This window comes from Haplochromis burtoni, unplaced genomic scaffold (genome assembly GCF_018398535.1).
Source record: "Haplochromis burtoni strain Fernald_Lab_line unplaced genomic scaffold, NCSU_Asbu1 Contig_260, whole genome shotgun sequence".
Classification (NCBI taxonomy): domain Eukaryota; kingdom Metazoa; phylum Chordata; class Actinopteri; order Cichliformes; family Cichlidae; genus Haplochromis; species Haplochromis burtoni.
In genome coordinates, this window is record NW_024582621.1 from 462798 (window position 1) to 481879 (window position 19082).

A 19082-nucleotide genomic window follows, 5' to 3' on the forward strand; every position below is an offset into this window, starting at 1 on the left:
TGCATTAAGAAAATCTGCTGGCGCTCTCTATAGAACCTATTCTGAGTTGTGAGTTCTTGCCCTTCCTGAACCATTTCAACTGATTTTAGGATTAGTTGACACTAATATCTAGATTTCTTCATAAAATTAAGGCAAATCATTAAAATAATCTCAGCTCTTCATGTTTCTTCCCGCTGTCTTCAAGCTTGGACTCTTCCCTTTCTTCTCTTTCAGCATTTGTGCATTTCTTTGGCAGGCTTTATCAAACATTGTGTACAAACCTTGATTTTTTTCTTTCCATGTCTTGAAGCTTGCATTGTATCTCTTGATTTATAGCTTGCAATTCTTGAATTTTGCACTTCATAAGTTGGTGTGCTGCCTCCTGCTGTTCTTTGTCTTTCAACAGTTGAGCATTTCGTGTCACTGATTCTTCCAACGTTACTTGCAGCCCTTCATTTTTCTTCTCTTCCACTTGAAGCTTGCACTTCATCACTTGGTGTATAGCTTCCATATTTTGAAGTTTGCACTGCAAATGTTGTTGTATTTCCTCCTGCTGTTCATTCTCATACAACATTTGTTTATTTCTTTGATGTGCTTCATCAATCATGTCTTGGATCTTGATCTCCATCTCAGTGCTTCGTGCTTCTCTTGTTTTCAGTTCAGCTTCCATATCTTGAAGCTTACATTGCTGTTGGTGTATTTCCTGCTGCTCCTCTTTCTCTTTCATCACACATTTTTTGCAGGCCTTTATTTTTGTTCTCCATGTCTTGGAGCTCTGACTACACTTCACGATACTTCTTGTCCACCTGAGTCTTTTCCACATGCCTTTCTTTAATCCTGCTCTCCAGGTGGAGTTTTTCCCTCACTACATTTATCAAATGCCTTTCTGAGTGCTACAAATCCACTCCACTCAGGAGCGATGGGGTGAGCCTTTTTTCATGTTTTTTTTTTTTTTAGTATCTCAATGCTACAATTCTTCTAAGAATCTGAATGTTTTCGAATTCTTCTTAGTTGATACTGAATGATTGATGGCTGTGAACATCAAAGCTGCAAACAAACAGACACTTGGGCTGAAAATGGAACTTCACTCTGCCTACTTATAAGTTCAGACCAAAGAAAGGTGAATTTTATATCCTAAAAATCTCCCAAGGCTGCTGCTGAGGTCAACACTACATGTGCAAATTAGCTGGTCACATGACACTTTTGAATAGGGGATTTTTTTTTCTATTTTATTTTATTTTATTGGAAGAATTATAAATAAAGTTACAATCTCTGCAATTATTGTGACATTCATATTATTATTTACCGACTCATTAACATATTTATTTTCAGTGGTCATCACATATAGAAAACTGCACATATAGAATCAAAAGTCAAATCTAATAAGAACAGGTCAAATGTGACTTTGTGATTTTGCTAGCATTTCAAAGGCTTTTTCCTGCTGGACGTTATTATCCCGATTCCACAGTGTCCTCTCGATCTCCCTTTTTCCTGAGTGAGTGTGTCAGGACACCTTCTTGGTGGGATGAGCTGTGGGAGCTTCTCCTCACCTGGCGCTGCTGACTCGAACTGGCACACAAACTGTCCATCATTAGTTACCTGCACGTGTACGAATCAGCTCTTCATCCACTCGTGTCCAGCTCAGTGCTGCACTCAGTAACTAGTGCAGCTCTAGGAAATCATCTTCATTGGCTGTTTTTCTCCATCGCTCTTAGATCCCCTCTGCTGTGCCCATCTAAAAGAAAACTAACTGTCTGGGAAAAACTTTGTTCACCTGCCTGCCTTTGGCTCAAACCTGTTCTCTTGTGTAATCAAACCTGGTTCCTCTCTCACCGTCTGCCTTTGGGTCCAAAACCCAGTGCCCATTTTGACTGTAACAATGAACTGAACTGAAATCTAACCTACAACACCAAAAACGGTGCACCATCTTTCTCCCATGGGAGACGTATTATGTCTCTGTTAAAAATACAAGTTGTGGACATTTTCAAAGGTTTGACCCTTTAAACTTTTTTTAAAAAGGAAGAAATTTGGGCGACACCATGTGTCCTCCAGCAAATATTTCCTCTGTGGTCCCATTAAAGATGGATTAAAACATGACCTTGAGTTCTCTGTTCCTTGGCCATAATGCACAGGATAAACAGCTCACTGTGTGAAGAAACCAAAGAAGAAAAGAAGAAGAATCTTAAAAAGAAAGAAAGAAATAATGGCCCAGACTTCAGGAATCGCTAATCAAATATATAAAAGTTTTGATTCATTCATAAGCGTGATCACTCCTGGGCTATAGTTTAAATCTATGTTACAGCTATAAGCACTAAAAGAGATTTTAAAAAATAAATTTTCTGTTGTCTACATGGTCGGCTTCACCTCTACACCGAAACAGAAAATAAGAACAGTCAGGGGTTAAAGTGAGATTTGGCAAGTGGTACAGTGTGTACACGCCACTGACACAAACGGTTTGAAATAACAAGATGTTGAATGAACTTGTCAAAGTCTCCATTCTTTAGCCATCTTCCATATATCTTATTTCTCCTTATGAGGCTCTTTAAGATAATTAACATTTTCGGACAGGGTGAACCCAGCCCAGCCCAGAGGAAGCACTGGCTCCAAGTCTCTTATTTCTTTTATTTACTCTATAAATATGAGTCTGACTGTGTGTGAGTTACAGTGACAGTGAAGACTATTATATTTCTTTCTGCTTCTGGTCTTTTCAGTTCAGACGTGTCATTTTTCATTTTCACGGCAATGATTTGTCCGTGTAGAGTTGCAAAACACAAGAGCTTGTGAATGTGAGAACTTGTAAAAATTAACTAAAAAACATAAATATATGAGTCAAATATTTCTGTGTGTAAATAGCAGTCTACACATTACTAAATATTTTTTCTGTAACTCATTTCAAAAATACAAGTTCACATATAACAAATTTCCCACGTGTGGGACTAATAAAGGTTATCTTATCTTATCTTATACAAGCTCTCACACTTTTCAACATATTTATCTTCAATAAGTCATGTTTCCCCTTTATTTTTATTATCTGTCTGTTTTTCATCCCCTTTTGTTTGTTGTTCAGTGTTTTGGATGGATACTGCCTGTCTTGCTGTGATATGAGCTTCCAGCTAAGCTTGTGTCGTATAAATGAGAGTTATGCCCAGTGTAACAGAAAACCATCAGATTTAGGAGAACAGGAAACATCTCTCAAGATTCAAGATTCAAGAGCTTTATTGTCAATACAGTAGTATACACAGTATACAGTGTACCGAAATGCTGTCCCCGGTGTATTTATAAATATATAAGGGATATATCTACACACACTTCCTGTCAGCCTCTAGCCTCTCATCACTTGCTGGAAACAACACATTTCTGTCTAAATACATGTGTAATGGGTTATTATTGTCCTGCATGACTTAAGAAATTTGATGACACCATAATTTGTCATCTCATTATGTCGTAATGTTTCTATTGTTTGTCTGAAGCTAATGACAGAAAAAAAAACCCAAACATATTCCTGAAAGAGGTCTAAGTCATCACAAGCCTGTTGTGACTGTTAAGCTGTAGCCGAGCTGGAAGCGCTTGAAAGAAGTGGTAACAGATTACTTTTAGGGCGATCATGTGTGCACGGTCCTATGATAGGCTGGTCCACTGTCAGGGTTGTATAACCGAGGCAGGCTGGCAGAGAGGAGTAAAGTAGGAGAGACTGTACCAGGAAGTGCAAAGTTCTATCTGTGCTGCCTGCTTTGCATTCAAATGCAACTTGAGAGGCTAAAAATCTCGTCAAACTGGTTCAGCAACAACAGGCATGGAGGAAAGGAAGACTGAAACGGAAAACCATCTGTGACACTTCATATGACTCAAACCTAATAGCAGGTTTAATCCATGCTCAGTCTTGAGAGTAACACAATGGTGCTAATTACACTGTAGTAACAGTTTGTACTCTAGTATTCATTAACTTAAATTAATCACAACACTATTCACATGGAGTAGTGTTATGATTCAGTATGGTCATTTCCTGATCAAGGCAAGTAATACATTCAGTAACACAGTCAGAGATTCAAACTAAAAGTAATTTAACGACATATTAATTAAACCTTCTAATCTTTTTGAAAGTTGTCTTTTTTATATTTTTATATTATTTCCATTATCATTATAATTATTATTATTATTCATAGCAAACATCTAGCCTAGCAGTTTTTGCCAGCCCTATGGCGCTTTATCATGTATGGATAATTCATCTTGTGATTCTTAATATCCTCAGTATACAGTGACAAAAACTTGGTTGTTTACAAACTCTTTACCAAAAAAGTATATTTATCTTCTTTTCAAGCTATAGTCAATGTCTGATCAAAAGTAATCACATTGCAAGCAGTACATGTATTAGTAAGACAACACACATCGAATGAACCAAATTCTGTCACATATGCAAGTTTTGAGAGAATTAAGTTACATACAGGCAACATATGTTCAATGTGGAATGATGATTATTATTATAATTATTACAATCAACATCAGCTAGAACTGTTTAAGCAACTTACACTTTTCTGAAACTTTAAGCAGTTTTAGCTGCCTAATGTTTATCTGCCAATAAATTGACCTGCTCTTAAGAGCACATAAGCTAAGTGCACATAAGAAAAGCTATTAGCTTCAAAGCTAACGTTAAAATAGAATGAGCTAATATTTTAACTAAAATAAGACAGACTTTATTTTGCTTTATCAGCTTCACTAAACTGTCGACTCTTATATATTAGTTTTTATTTAGAGATCGTTTTATACAAATAAACTTAATGAAAACAGTTTTAGTTGAGCTCAAACCACAGAAGCAGACAAAATATTACAACTTAAGTCATTTTAATATAGTAGCTATATAATTACATTTTCTGTCTAAAAAATGCTTACAAGTGATTTAATATTTATACTTAAACATGAAATCATATTGTTTAGTAAGTATTCATATAGCACGTTTAAATGTGCTATTGATTTATTTCTCTATTTATTTTTTTTTACAATAAAATTAACTAAAATAAAGAACTTCCCAACGATTGACACATTAATACATTTACATCACTCAGACCACATGGGGTGAAGCCTGACTTGGTTATGCTAACCCTTTCAGGTTTACTCTTGTGTTCAAAGCTCAGGTGAGAGGAGTGACGGAGGGGTGTGGTCTAGTGAGGTAAAGGAAAGAGGTGGGGGAGGAACCCGAAGACTTACAGGTAGATGACTTATCCACTTGTCTCCGGGAAACACAATAATATCGGGCAAACCTGTGAGTAAAAACACCCCGGATCTGTCACATGGTGATTTAAGAAGAGCGGGTTTCGGGCTCAGACAGAAGCTTTGATTTGAAGCGAAGCACCGTCGTCGACGTCGTTACAGGTTTCACCGCAAACATGGAGCACTTGTCTCGAAGCGTCTGTGGCTAAGAGAGAGCCACCAACCGGCGACTAAATCGTTTTAACAAGAACTCAATAATATAAGTAAGTTTGCAGAATTTTTTTTAATTATTATTATTATTATTATTATTATTAAGAAATGTGAAACTGTGTTAAATGCACCTTTTGTAATCGACTGTCATTTCCTTTGTTGAATAATTAAGAACAAATTCTGAGAGTTAATGTCTTTGTTAAAGTACTGTGTAGTTTACTTACATGTTGCTTTTATGCTAGCGTGTTTCACTACATAAAATACGCCACTTTTTAGTAATTTTTTTACATTTAATTGGCAGCTGTGTTTTCAATACAGCTACAAAATATATAATCATTGTATTAAAATAGATGCACGCAGCTTGCTAATAATTCAACCGCCAAGCTATTTATATGGCAGATCCAGAAAGGCAACTAATATAATGCCACATAAACTACATTATCTTTTTTTCTCGGAGTACTTTTTTTTTTTTTTTCCCCCCCCCAGTTATTTGTCTACTTACACACTGTACATATTAGTATGCTAACTGATTACTGCTTTTTTTGCCCAGGTAAGAAATTAAATCTCTTAATGGACATACTGTTCTTTTTTCAGAGGCACACCCTGCACCCTTTCAATCACAGATCAGAGTGTCTGTGGACTATAATATTTCAGTTACGACTAAAAATATGCACTTTCTTAGGAAAGTAAGCCTCCTCTGCACTTCCTTGTCGGTTTCATCTTGATTCATTCTTAAGTTGCTGCAGTGTAAACATATGCACCTGTACTGGATATTTGAAGTTGGGAAGGGGAAAAAAAGCTGCCTGTGTGATTAAAGGTGGGGGAGTGCTACACGTGACTGTTGAGCCACATTAGGCTAACTTCATAGTTGAACTCCTTGGGTTCACGTGCCATTAGACTGAGAGGAGATTTCAGCAGCTGGGCGACAGGTTAAATATTCATCATTGTGTACACAAAGACAGTGTTTACCAGTGTGCATTTTTGTGTGTGTGTGTGCTTTCATTAATTAACTAATCTGCAGGGAATTGAGTTGATTTGAACTTGCAGTAAGTGCTCATTTAATTGGGAGTTGTCCCTAGAAAATTTAATGCAAGCCCAGGCTAGTACCCTCTTGCACCCTTTGCATGGCTGTTAGAATGAGGAAAACTAAGTAGTTGTTAAGTCTAGGTGTTTTTTTGTTTTGTTTTTTCCTCAGAAGAGCTGACGGGGAATGTTGAAGGCCTTCCCTGTCTCATTCCTGCTCGGCTTAGTTTGGTGATAAGCAAGTGTTTTATGGCGGTACAGTCTTCCAGTGAACTAAACAGCATGGCTCATAAAAGAAGAATTTGCTGACATTTAACATTTCGTTTCTTGTAGTGAGGAAGTTATTCAAATTCACACACTCCTTCTGTTTCACTCACAAAGAGCTTCAAAACTATCAGCACTAACGACGGTAAATTTGAACTAAATATGACCAGAGTCCTTAAATCAGTCGCAGTCATGCAACTGTTTCAGAGTTATTACAACGCACATTATAACTTCTGCAGTTACATAAATGCTGTGCGAACAGGATCCGGTTAGACTGGTGCCCCTAAACCTCAGACAAGCTAAAGTTTCCAACTGTGTTTTTCACAGAGCACCAGGACTGTTGCCTATGAGGTTCAAAATTAGTCACGCACAAGCGTCGACTCGTCTTTTTATGAGGTCCCATTTTGAAGGCTAGACTGGATGTGACTAAGAAACTGAGGGACAAAGCGGCAAGGTGGCAACATGTGCATCAAAAGTCAGCCCCAGATTAAAGTAGACATGAAAGACTACATGTATAAAGGCTCATTTACACCATGGAGCCCTGCTTTCGAGAATGTTACAGATCCGACTCTGTCTGTGAAGCTGGATTTAAGAAATAAATGTTGAAAATGGAAGTTTTTAGAGCATGTGTAACGCCATCTAGTTTAAGTAGAGAACGTGACATCACTGGGTTGGTTGGTTGCTGCTAATATTTTACATGAGCTAACTAGTGAACAGTAACTAATAAAAAGCAGTTAAAAGGGTCATTTCTGTGCTGCTCCTGGTTGAAGCAAAGAGTTTTTTTGTTAAAAAAGCAAGGATAGGCTGTTCACATTCACTCTCTGTCTCTAAAGCAGTAAATGGTTCTTCAGTGTTTGCTAGCTGCACTCAAACAGGAAATCCACCTGTTAGCTGTAATGTTTGGGTTTGTAAACCACTTTGTAAATGACAAGTGTGGAGGAGAGCCTGTTTGAGGCAGGTGCACTGGTGGTTCAGCAGACTGTCAAGCTAGAATCCGATACAGATACTTTTTCGTCGTTGTGTCAGGTGTACTGAGCGGTCCAATCAGGAAGATGTGACCAGCAGTGTTTTATGCAGTAATGTAGTCTTTCTTTTCCCGAGCACATCTAAACAACTTACAACATAAGAGCTTACTACATGCAAATGTTGAAGACCATTCCACGTCAGCTTCACTCTTCAGACTCAAAAGCCATGTCCATAACCTCTGACCTGTAACCCCAACAGGAAGGTCAGCCAGGTCATGGTGATGGACCAGGACACTCAATGGCTATACCAACTCCTAGCTGAAGTCCAGCTGGAGAAGTTTTACCTGCGCCTCAGAGATGGCCTCAATATCACTCGCATTGAGCACTTCGGCTACGTCAAAGAGGCCGATCTGGAGCAGATAGGAATCAGCAAACCTGGTGAGCCTGATCGTCTTCTCTGATCATTCATCCTGGGTGTAAATAAATAGGAACCGCTCCCCCTGACTGAAAACATTTCCCCTTAGGCTCAGTAATGGAGGTATGGTTAGTCACAAAAGAAAGACGGACTTTAAGTGGCCCTCAAACAAAAGCATTGTCCCCTGTTTACCTGCAGTAATCAGTGTAGGCCTTATTTATCGATGAATTTAAAATCTGTTTGCATAAAGAGTCTAACACAAAAGAAATCTTTCTCTTAGCCACATCTTCTGGCCTCTCAGACTTCCCCCTAATTTAAAATAATAAGAAATGTTTTCTAATGCAAATGAATTCACTTTGTTTGCATGCTTAAGTTAATATGATTAATAACAGCTAAGATTATTAACATACAAGTGCTACTTAGTTTTCAACATACTGAGCAGCAACTATTGCATAGGTTTATTATCAATTATTATTTGAAAATTTTAGTTATTTATTTAGCGTGTACCATTTCAGAAGGGTGTAGAATAAGGAAAGCAACAATTACTTACTGAGAAACTGCTGATTTAAATATATTTCATATACAGTCACAGAAAATGCAAACATGTCTGTATTTTCTTTCTTGCAGGACAAAGAAGACTATGGGACGCTCTAAAACGCTACAAGTCAAGCGTGCGCGTGCGGTCACGGGTGCCGAAGGTCCGAAACACTTCATTTGCATTAGCTTTGTTACGGAGTGTTATGTGTTAACTGTCTTTCTTAAGCCTGATATTCAATTTGTCATTTTTATTGATTTAATGATGCACACAGGTGTTCAGTGGGGAGCCATTAACCGGAGGTGGTCAAGCACAGGGCCAGGAAGTCGGTGTCCGGGCTCTTCCTTGTCTTATCCAAGACAGTGAGCTGATTCTGGCGGAGAGGCTGGGCTCTGGGTCATTTGGGGTGGTGAAGAGGGGAGAGTGGCATACACCCACTGGAAGAGTGGTGAGAAGCCGTTTTACAGATCTGCTGGACTTTCTCTATAGATGTTGTCAGACCGGAAACTGAAGTCGTGACCAAAACTTTTGGCAGTGGCACAAAGTTTGTCTTTAGCAATTAATAATTGTTTTGGCTTTTACAAAGATTCCACAAGTTTTAAAAACTGTTATTGGCAAATGGTTTTGGACAGGACTGTTTACAAAAAGGTGGACATAATCACCATAACATCACTCCACTTCATCCATTGGAATGTAATTGTGTTGTGCAAGGTCTTGCTACCTTGCTAATCAAGCTAGCAAGCTTGGTTAGCAAGGTACATCCACTGGCTAAAGTATAACTCGCATAGTACACTCACAAAAAACTGGAGCACATACTTCTTTAGCAGACTGTTAGTATAATTAATCACATAGCATTCCGTGTTAGTCAGGAAGCTAAATTAAAAGCGCTCCAAAAATGACTCAGTGAAGGTCAAAGTTTGCTCATAGCGGATAGCTATAGCTGCCAGAGTAAACATGTGCTTGTCAGTCAGAGAAGCCATACTCCTCAGTTTAAACCTTAATAATGTACAAATCTGTGAGTTAAAAAAAATCACCCTCTGTGCCACCGTTATAAAGGGAAATAATTGACTGTTTTTGTGTGTGTGTGTGTGGGGGGGGATCCTTAGAAGAACTGCAGTTTATGGCCCTTGTGTATAAGCTTAACTTTTTTTGCCACTTGATTGCACCTTGCAAACCAAACTTGCTAAGGTTAGTTGATAACTTATCCTTACACCCTAGATATTGTTAGCCATTGCTTAAAAAAACAAGAAAAGAAAGAAAGAAAATACCAGCAAGTGACTTCAGGGTAGCACCGTTTACCTTTCATGTTCTTTTTTTTTTTTATGATTATACCCTGGAACAGTAGGCGTGTACACACCCTTGCTGCCTCCCTTTGGCTTGTTAAAGTGAGGTGTCGGTCTGTATGCCTGATTAAAACTGAGCATCTGTCTTTATCCGCTTCCTCTCCTCAGTTGGCTGTGGCAGTTAAATCGCTGAGGAGCAGTATGTCGAGGCAGGCGGACACACTGAAAGACTTTCTTCAAGAAGTAACCGTCATGCAATCTTTAGACCACCCCAACATCATACGACTCTATGGTGTGGTGCTCACACAGCCCCTCAAGATGGTAAACTAGAAACAGTTCGTTGATCTATTCAAACTACTGTGTTTTGTAGGAGCCAGATTTCTTTTAAAAATCCTTTTTATTCTTTTTATCTAGGTAACAGAGCTGGCCGCCTTGGGCTCACTTTACGACACCCTGCGTGCACGTCAGTATGAGTTCTCTCTGCTCCGCCTTTGGCTCTTTGCTATGCAGATTGTGTCAGGCATGGAGTACCTGGAGAGCAGGAGATTCATCCACAGGGACCTGGCTGCAAGAAATGTACTGCTGGCATCCAAGGATATGGTGAAGATCGGGGACTTTGGTCTGATGCGAGGCCTGAACCAGGAGAAAGATCACTACATCATGTCGGCACACAGACGGATACCGTTTGCATGGTGGGCAGTTGGGTGAAATTTGAAGCTTGAGTGGGAAATAATTAGAAATCTTGTTAGAGTCACAACAGATTCTCACTAATAACACCAATAACTCTTTCTTTTGCTTCTGGTTTGTCTGCCTCCCTTCTCTCCAGGTGTGCTCCAGAGAGTCTTCGCATCGGCTCTTTCTCCCTTTCCTCAGACGTGTGGATGTTTGGTGTCACTCTCTGGGAAATGTTCACCTATTGTGAAGAGCCTTGGTTTGGTCTGTCGGGCCGGCAGGTAAGCACTTGTCAGAACACTGACGCCATGCTTTTTCTGTATTTGTGTGCATGCCGACAAGGTATTTGTCATTCATGTTTGGAATGTGTATCACCGCCCTTATGATGTTTGTTTTTCTGGCATGCTCTATGACTCAGTGTGTTAGCATCACTGACATTCACTCTTCAACTAGATATTATGGCGGGTAGAGCGGGAGGGCGAACGCCTGGAGAAGCCACCTGATTGCCCTCTGGAGCTATACACTGTAATGCGAAAGTGCTGGGCATGCAATCCTGCAGACAGACCCAGCTTTGCCCAGCTCAGCGCGATGGTGGCGGAGGTCTGAAGCTTTTCTTGTCCTTTTCATTTAAAAAATAAATCAAAGAAGAGATTGCTGTTCTTGCCTCATGAATATGCCTGAAAGTCTGCGCACTTTTCTGCACGTCACATCAATTCTTTCCTGTCTTCCTCCACAGGCTAAACCCAGAGAGGTGCAAGCAATAAGAGAATTTGCAGAACCCAGAAAGCTCACACTTTTGCCCAACGACCTTGTGACTGTCATCGACCACAGGTGGGTGAGCGAAAGGTGGGTGGGTGGGACGAAAGAGGAGTAAAGGAAAAACTTTAGCTCGCACAATGGACCTTTGTTGAGATGAGACGGGGATTTGAACCAGCCCGCTCTTAAAGAGACATTCCACTCTTGGCGAGTCCTCGAATGCATTTCACTTTGCTGAACAGGTCGAGCAGCTTTGAAACTCGCCTCCCTATGTTGTTTTTATTTTACGTAACACGTCTGATGGGTCTATTGGTATTACCTGCGTCATGATTAGTCTTTTCTTCCACCAATCTGGTTGAATATAAATCTGAAAAACTTCATGAAGTTTGTTGTTTCCGACACAAAAATCTACAAATAAAGGTATTGTAGTCCTGCAGGGAAAAGCCAAAGTTAAATAAGATTATCACACAGCAAGTATTCTCTTCAGAAGTGACTGACAATGCTGGAAGTTAAGCCCACTGATGTAATGTAACTCCTTACGTGATACAGACTGCCGTGACATGGTATCCAGGCAACAATAGTGCTTTTGTAGTATAGTTAAGTTTTATTTATTTATTTGTTTACCACGGGTTTATTGTGACGTCTGCAAACAGAATGAGTCCAGTTTCACTTAACCTCACTTTGTTTAGCAAAGCGAGTAGTTAATGTAATCCCATGGAGCGTTTCATATTACGTCATTATCAGAATTTATTATATTTTGTTTAATGGAAGCATAATCATTGTGCTAATCATTATACTGTTTTTTCACTGTAAATGACCACCAAGTAAGCTGATTACACATAACTCTCAGCTACTTTAGAGGGAAGCTTTATGTCAGTGGAAGGCCTCATTTAGATTTCTGCAGGGAGCCTGCGATGTAACCTACATAGGTGGCCAAGGTCTTGCCAGCATTATGTGTTAATTACCTCGTGGGCTTGTTTTGGTTTTATGTGCGGTGCCAGCTGATAGAAACAAATAAAATGCTGGGATTTTTTTTTTCTACTGGGACCCCAACTCTCAGTGGAAGTCATTTATTTTACTGACTTCTGTTTGGCATGTAGGAAATTCGTTTCCTTATTAACCAGTTGTTTTCCCTTTCTCCTTGCAGTCTGGAGCTGAGTGAGTGGAGGGGGCAGAACCAGAGGACGTTGGCCATTGGCTGGTTTCCTGCAAGCCTCACTGTCCCATCACTCCCCTCAGCTGCTGCTGCAGCTGCCGCAGTGTCCTCCGGCAGCTCCGGGCCTAACCCTGGTGGCTACATCTCAACCCCAGTAAAGGGCAGTTTGCAACACACCGGGCACGGAGACGTCAACCCTGAGCGCTCCTGGGGAACGCCTGAGAACCCGGACGAGTCAGTGATAACCCTCATTCACTCCTCCCTAACGTTGTTTTTTTTAAATATCTTTGAGTCTTTAATAATTTTGGGGTGGTTGCTTCTTCATAATGTGTTGACCAGATACAAAATCAGGTCAACACATCAGGTGAAAAAGAGGTTTCAGTGATAACTCTCAGAGTTATTCTAACTGACAAGTTTTGTGTCCTGGAAAGAAAAAAATGTACATTTTCATCTCAGGTCCCTGAGTCACTGAGTTTTATTGTACAATGATAAGCACAGCACTCAGCTGTTTCCTGTTTTTAGTTAATATACTTTGTAAACTAAAGATGTCAGTCTAATGCGTTTACTGTGGTGACAGAGCTGGTGGCGGCTGGAGGTCAGGACCCAGCAGGGAGAAGGAGGGATCCAATCTGCAGAAAATGGCAGGTAGGAACTAAGAATACATGTGGGTTTAAAATGTAGTGATCAAAACCACCAGGTACAGCTCTGAGAAATACAAAGTCAGCATAAAAAAATAGAATAGACTGTCATTATATTAATATTGCAGGGTTTTTTTTTTCCAAGGCTGAAGGCAAGACTTGATCATTTCATATTTATGTTATTATATTTGTACAATTATGCTTTCATTTATTTGCAAATGCAATCTTAACTCATAAAAGTTTAGACTTTTTTATAAAGCTTCAAATTCATGTCAGCCAGAAATTGCTCACTTTTGTTTAGCAACTCTGCCCCCTGGTGGCTCAATCAGGAAGCTTGGTAGGCGCTGGAATGCGGAATCACGGTGCTGTGTGGAGTTTGGATACTGCCATTGTGCCTCTGTGGGCTCACTCTGGATACTCCCACTGCTTTCTCCCACAGTCCAAAGCGAATGAATGCATGCATGTTAGATTAACTGGGGATTCTACAGACTGGTGATCTGTGATAGCTGGTAGATGATTGAGCACCACCACAACCCTGAATTCAATTAGCAGTAAAGGAAATGCATGTATGAAGGGAAAATGATTAATGTGTGAACTAATATGTTGGTTTTCTGAAGAGCAATAAGCAGCACTTGCTCTGCTTTTTGTCTTAACTGTCTGACTAGTGTATAAATTTAATCTACTTGATAGTTTTTACACATTAAAAATATTTTTCTTTGTCTTCAGCTATGACTAGGAGCCTGGAGTCAGTCTTGGGCGGACATCGGCCCCGAGCTCATACAGTAGGGGTGTTCAGAGTGGATCAGCACGGAAGACTCCTTCCTCCTGTGATGCCGACTCACAGTGCGGTGATGCAACAGGATCCTCGTCGGCTGAGCGAGGCTAGTATCGCTGCCCCTCCTCGACCGCCACCTCCCAACCTGAAAGCGCTTCGAAAAATCCAAAGGATTAACCAAGGCCAGGGCAACGCGTTGCCCCAGCAAATGGTTCCCCCTACACAACCCCAGCCTCAGCAGGTTGTTGGGGGTTCCAACCTCGCCAAAATGGCCCAGCTGGCACGCTCTACCCCACAGCTGGATGAGTACTCAGACAGCAGGGAGAGAGATCGGGAGCGAATAAGAGAACGGGAGAAAGGGCCTCAGAACACAAAAGAGGGTCTCATTGCACAGGCAAGTGATGCAATTCCTACAGATCAACATGATTTTTATGCCTTTTATAGTGATAAAACTGAATTTAGATTGAAAAGTGAAGGTCAGTAAAACCTGTTCGTGGAAACAAATGCTTACCTGAAAAATGTCGCATGGTATAAAAAAGAAAACATTTTATATTCAAACAAAGCAAAGGTCAACTTCACTGTGACATCATATATTGTGCAAAACTCATTTTCTGGCTATTGTTGAATCATAGACAGTATAAAACATAGGCATAGCTTCTGCTTTTAAAAAATGTGCAAGTGTCTCAAACCTGCATTATATCTGAAGGCCAACAGATGGCGGTAGCTGTGGTTGCAAAACGAGTTCAAGTCCACATCAGCTTTTTAGCAACCAAGGCTATGTTCACACACTGCAGGTCTTAATGCTCAATTCCGATTTTTTTTTGATCAAATACAATTTTTTTTTTTTCTTTGTCTGCTCGTTCACACTACAAATAAAATGTGACAGCAAACGCGCTCCTGTGTGAACCCTCAAAGCGGCCCGCATGCCACATAAAAGGACAGAAGGACAAATTGCGGCCATATTTCACCAATTAAATTCCTTCAGAGTTTACACTGATGTAAACTACAGCTTGTCTGGTTGGTAGTAATTCCAGTATTCCTGCTCACTGTCTGCTGTTTTCATTGCTCTGTTCAGATTATGGAGGCGGTACATGGCGTGACCACGGACGAGGTTCATAACGCACTTCAACGAAATGACTGGAACCCAGTACGAGCTGAACAGCAACTAAAGGTCAGACCATCAAATTAAAATTAATTTTTTTTAATCGCACTTGCCTGTACCTGTTCTGTGAAACTAATGATAAAATATGAGCCAAAGGAATCCAGTTTATACATGTAAAATATAAATGGCCATCAAGGGAAGTCAAAACAGTATATGTATGATATATGAGACAAAGTAATAATGTTAACATATACTGCTTATCCAGCATACACATAAACAGTAACAATAGTCAAAATATGCACATTAATACAGCACAAGTCTTGTCACAGAAGTAGGTCGCTCGTCCCATAGATTTTGTATTATGGCAGCTATTTATCGTCTGGTTTGTGCACTTAATGCTAGGACATCACAGGGCAGCACAGTGGTGAGTTTAATATGTAACCAACAGTAAATCTGTGTCCAGAGTAGCCCTACCAGGAAATCCAGCTGTGCTTTACAGGCTTGTTCATGCATGTTAAAGAAATACTTATTAACTATAAACTTACCATCAAGTATTTAAAGAGAGGAAATCTGCAGTCTGTGTACATGTTATATGCAGCTTACGATAAACTGCTGCTTGTGTTTGTGCTGCTTCCATACCCACAGTGGGTTTTTTCTCCTTCTGAACTTGCTCCTCTTGTTTCTCTCTGCAGATGGAGCAGCTGTACTCGCTGAGCCTCTGCTCCAGAGAGGACTGCGTCAAGATCCTCGCCAAACACCAGTGGAACCTGCAGTTTGCCAGCCGCTATCTAATCCGAGTGACGACCAGCGACAGGCCCGGCCCGCCCTAGAGGGGTTGGCCTCTTACCAGCCCAGACAGAAGAGTCTGAAGAGATTTGAGGCAGCCACTGTGGCCGACTTCTTCCGCACCATCGTGGTGTAACAGTGACACACTCCAACACTTGGAGCCCCTCAACTACAGGAGCACATGAAAATAGAAAAATGAAGGCAGACAAAGACAAAGCTGACTAATATTTTTGAGAAGCTTAGAAGAAACATGACATGTGATAAAATGACATGATGTGGTGTTATATAGCACTTCTTTTGCACATAGGTTTTCTGTTTTAATACATTTGTACATATTGTAGTAGAAACTTTGTTAAATAAAACTGATCTCTGGTGGCCTGAACACAGGATCTCAGCTCTGTGACTCTTTAATTCTCTAAGAGAGGCTCTTACCTTTGTCCTACTGCCTGCTAAGATTGACCCTGTGTACACCGACACGCTACAACTGGTTTAAACAATGTTAGGTGATCATGCATTTAAAAAAATAAATAACTACAAAGCCATGCCTCAGTGTTCCTGAGGGATGGCTGGACATGTGCAGACATTTTCTGAAATAATATATATGAACATCTCACATGATCCCAGGAGATGGAGCACTAATATTTGATATCTAATCTGGTGGCACTTTGGTCGTCTTCCACTCATGCTTCTGAACCAGGGAATGGATCTAAAAAAATAACTTCCTGTTAATAGGTATATAGTATAGAACTTCAGACTGAAGTGTGGATGCCATCAAAGTGTGGATGAATATGTACATGTATAATTATGCATGCAACCAGATCTCAAGCTGGAGGCGTGCCCAGAACAAGAGTGATTATTAAACACAGAAGTGCAACATTAACCTCTCATCAAACACTGTAGAGCAAAGCAACCAAATTAAAAAAAACAAAACGAAAAAAAATAAGTCAATTGATCCAGTTAAGATTCTGGTCTCCTCTCTATTTCTCTGTACCAGCAGTCATAACTGCACCAACTCTTTCCAGGGACTTAGAAACTACAGTGTTTCATGCAAGCTTTGCCTGTGGGGTTTTCCAACCATTCTGAGGCCAGATCAATGCTCACTAACCTCAACATCTGCTTTTAAATTTTTCCCTCAACCTGCATTTTCTCTCTCCCCTATGTCATTACGCAGGCACATGTTCAAACTAGAGATGGACCGATCCGATATTACGTATTGGTATCGGTCTGATACTGACCTAAATTACTGGATCGGATATCGGAGAGAAATATAAAAATGTAATCCGATCCATTAAATATCAAAAAAGCACCTCACAAAACTTGCAACACGGCGTAACTCGGCTCATAACCGTAGCACGTAGGAGCAGTGTGCTCACGTGATAGAGCAGCTGTGTGTATTTGTAGCCTCGCTACCAAACCTGCATTTCATCTCCGATGACGTTATCCCAGAGAGAAGTAAAGCAAGTGTGTAAGTTCATCTCTGAATGTTTGTAAAGCATTCCCGCGTTAAGCTTAACAACCGATATATGGAGCGACTGCCTCTTCTCTCTCCCTCCCTCTCCTGCTGCTACTTCAATCATGAAACTGGTTATTGATCAGTTTCATTTCTGTCCGTCTCTCTTCTTTGTTTTTGCCCCACTTTGCACCAGAAAGAGGAAACCAGCGGCTGAACAACAGCAGCACGTTTAAGCTTGATAAGCTGTTGTTAGAATTTATTTAAAGAGTACTTAGCAGAAATCTTAAGCAACCTAACTAATAGGGTTGCAAACTCCCTGCAAAGAAAATGGGGAACCACCCCCCCAACCTCCACCTCATGATGCTTAATCGATGTAATCAGCTTTAATTTGATGCAGTGTGGGAAAAAAATGCACAGAAATAAATTATTTTTCAAGAATAATTAAATAGATTCAACATCTTTCTTTTACAGAACTGCAGACTGCACAGATGGTATCTTCCCAAAGGAAAAAGTACTACAGCTTACTAGGGCATATTAGACTTAACAGTTATATACAGTAATGGACTTCTATACATTTTACATAAGATTCAGATAATTATTTATTAAAAGCTAGACATTTTAAATGAGAATAAAGAAAAGTATGTCTTTGTGCCCCTTTTCCCTGTTCATGCCCTATCGGCCCCCCCGGCTAAACTTTGCTAGATCCGCCCCTGCACAGTTACCAGCCGTCAGCTACGTAGAAAAAGATCCTGGTGTAGAAAGTAATATTAAAATACCAGAATAGGGAGGATTGAGTAGGTTTAAGTTTATTAGATTGATCAGTGTTGCTGAACTATGAAATATTTTGGGTGCAGTGCATTTTTTGCATACAGGTATAACAGAATAGCTTTAGTGTTGTTGTTTATTTAAACTTGAGCATTAACTTATACAAAATGCAGCAAGATATAAAAAAAACAGTTTTATTGATTAAAAACACTATATCGGATTCTTATCGGTATCGGCCGATATCCAAATTTATGATATCGGTATCAGACATAAAAAAGTGGTATCGTGCCATCTCTAGTTCTAATTTTAAAAAAATAATTATCTCTTTCTAAATCATTACAATTATGTGATCTAACTGGTACTGAAAGGGTTACATTTCAAAAGTATGTCTTTTTGCCCCCTTTTCCCTGTTCATGCCCTATCGGCCGTAATAACATGGGAATGGAAGTGCCACTGGTTGCCTTTCCTCATAAGAGCCATCCCTCAAGATTTTCTCCATTTGCCTTATCAGGGATTGTAACATCTAGTCCTTTTGCTGAATATGTTGATTCATGTTCATTATGTTCATTCACGTTTTCTTCAGTTTTTGTTCTACTGCAGAATATTTTTAAGGCTATCTGCTATTAAAAGCCAGGCCAGGCTGATGATTAAGTTTAACATTGCCTACAATATTGCCAAGGGGTGCCAAAATTTTAAGCACAAGCACTTTTTCAGTAACTTATCTTTTTTGCAGAATGGTGCTCCAAATAAAGAACTTTGTGTTCACAAGATTGTTAGTTAATCATTTACAAATCAATATTGTTTGTATGCACAGCAATTTAAAAAAAGTGAATATGTAAAACAGTGGGGTTCAGCGATTCGGGTGAAAAATTTGGGTGCACCTAACTTTTGTGCTGGTGCACCTAAGAAAAAAAACGTTAGGCGCACCAGTGCAATCATGGTAAAAATTAGTCTGGAGCCCAGTACATAACAGGAAAACACCTTCATCGCAAGGCATCCCCCCATGTTTTCGTTTTCCTCTGTTATGAAAACACACTGCTGCAATTGTTGGCCTCTCCGATTTTCTCAAAGAACATTAAATCCTGCAGAGCAACGCCAAA

The 19082-nt window shown here is 39.9% G+C and overlaps 1 protein-coding gene across 1 annotated transcript; it reads left to right on the forward strand.

Annotated features, from left to right (window-relative positions):
* The first annotated feature begins 5139 nt into the window (after positions 1–5139).
* Positions 5140–16142, forward strand: tnk1 (tyrosine kinase, non-receptor, 1). Its single transcript, XM_005939663.3, has 14 exons — positions 5140–5447; positions 7906–8084; positions 8689–8759; positions 8871–9044; positions 10048–10200; positions 10294–10571; positions 10706–10832; positions 11005–11151; positions 11288–11382; positions 12455–12697; positions 13041–13108; positions 13828–14270; positions 14952–15047; positions 15671–16142. The coding sequence occupies exons 2-14, from the start codon at positions 7922–7924 to the stop codon at positions 15806–15808; spliced, it is 2196 nt and encodes a 731-aa protein (XP_005939725.1). The 5' UTR covers positions 5140–5447; positions 7906–7921; the 3' UTR covers positions 15809–16142.
* Positions 16143–19082: the final 2940 nt, after the last annotated feature.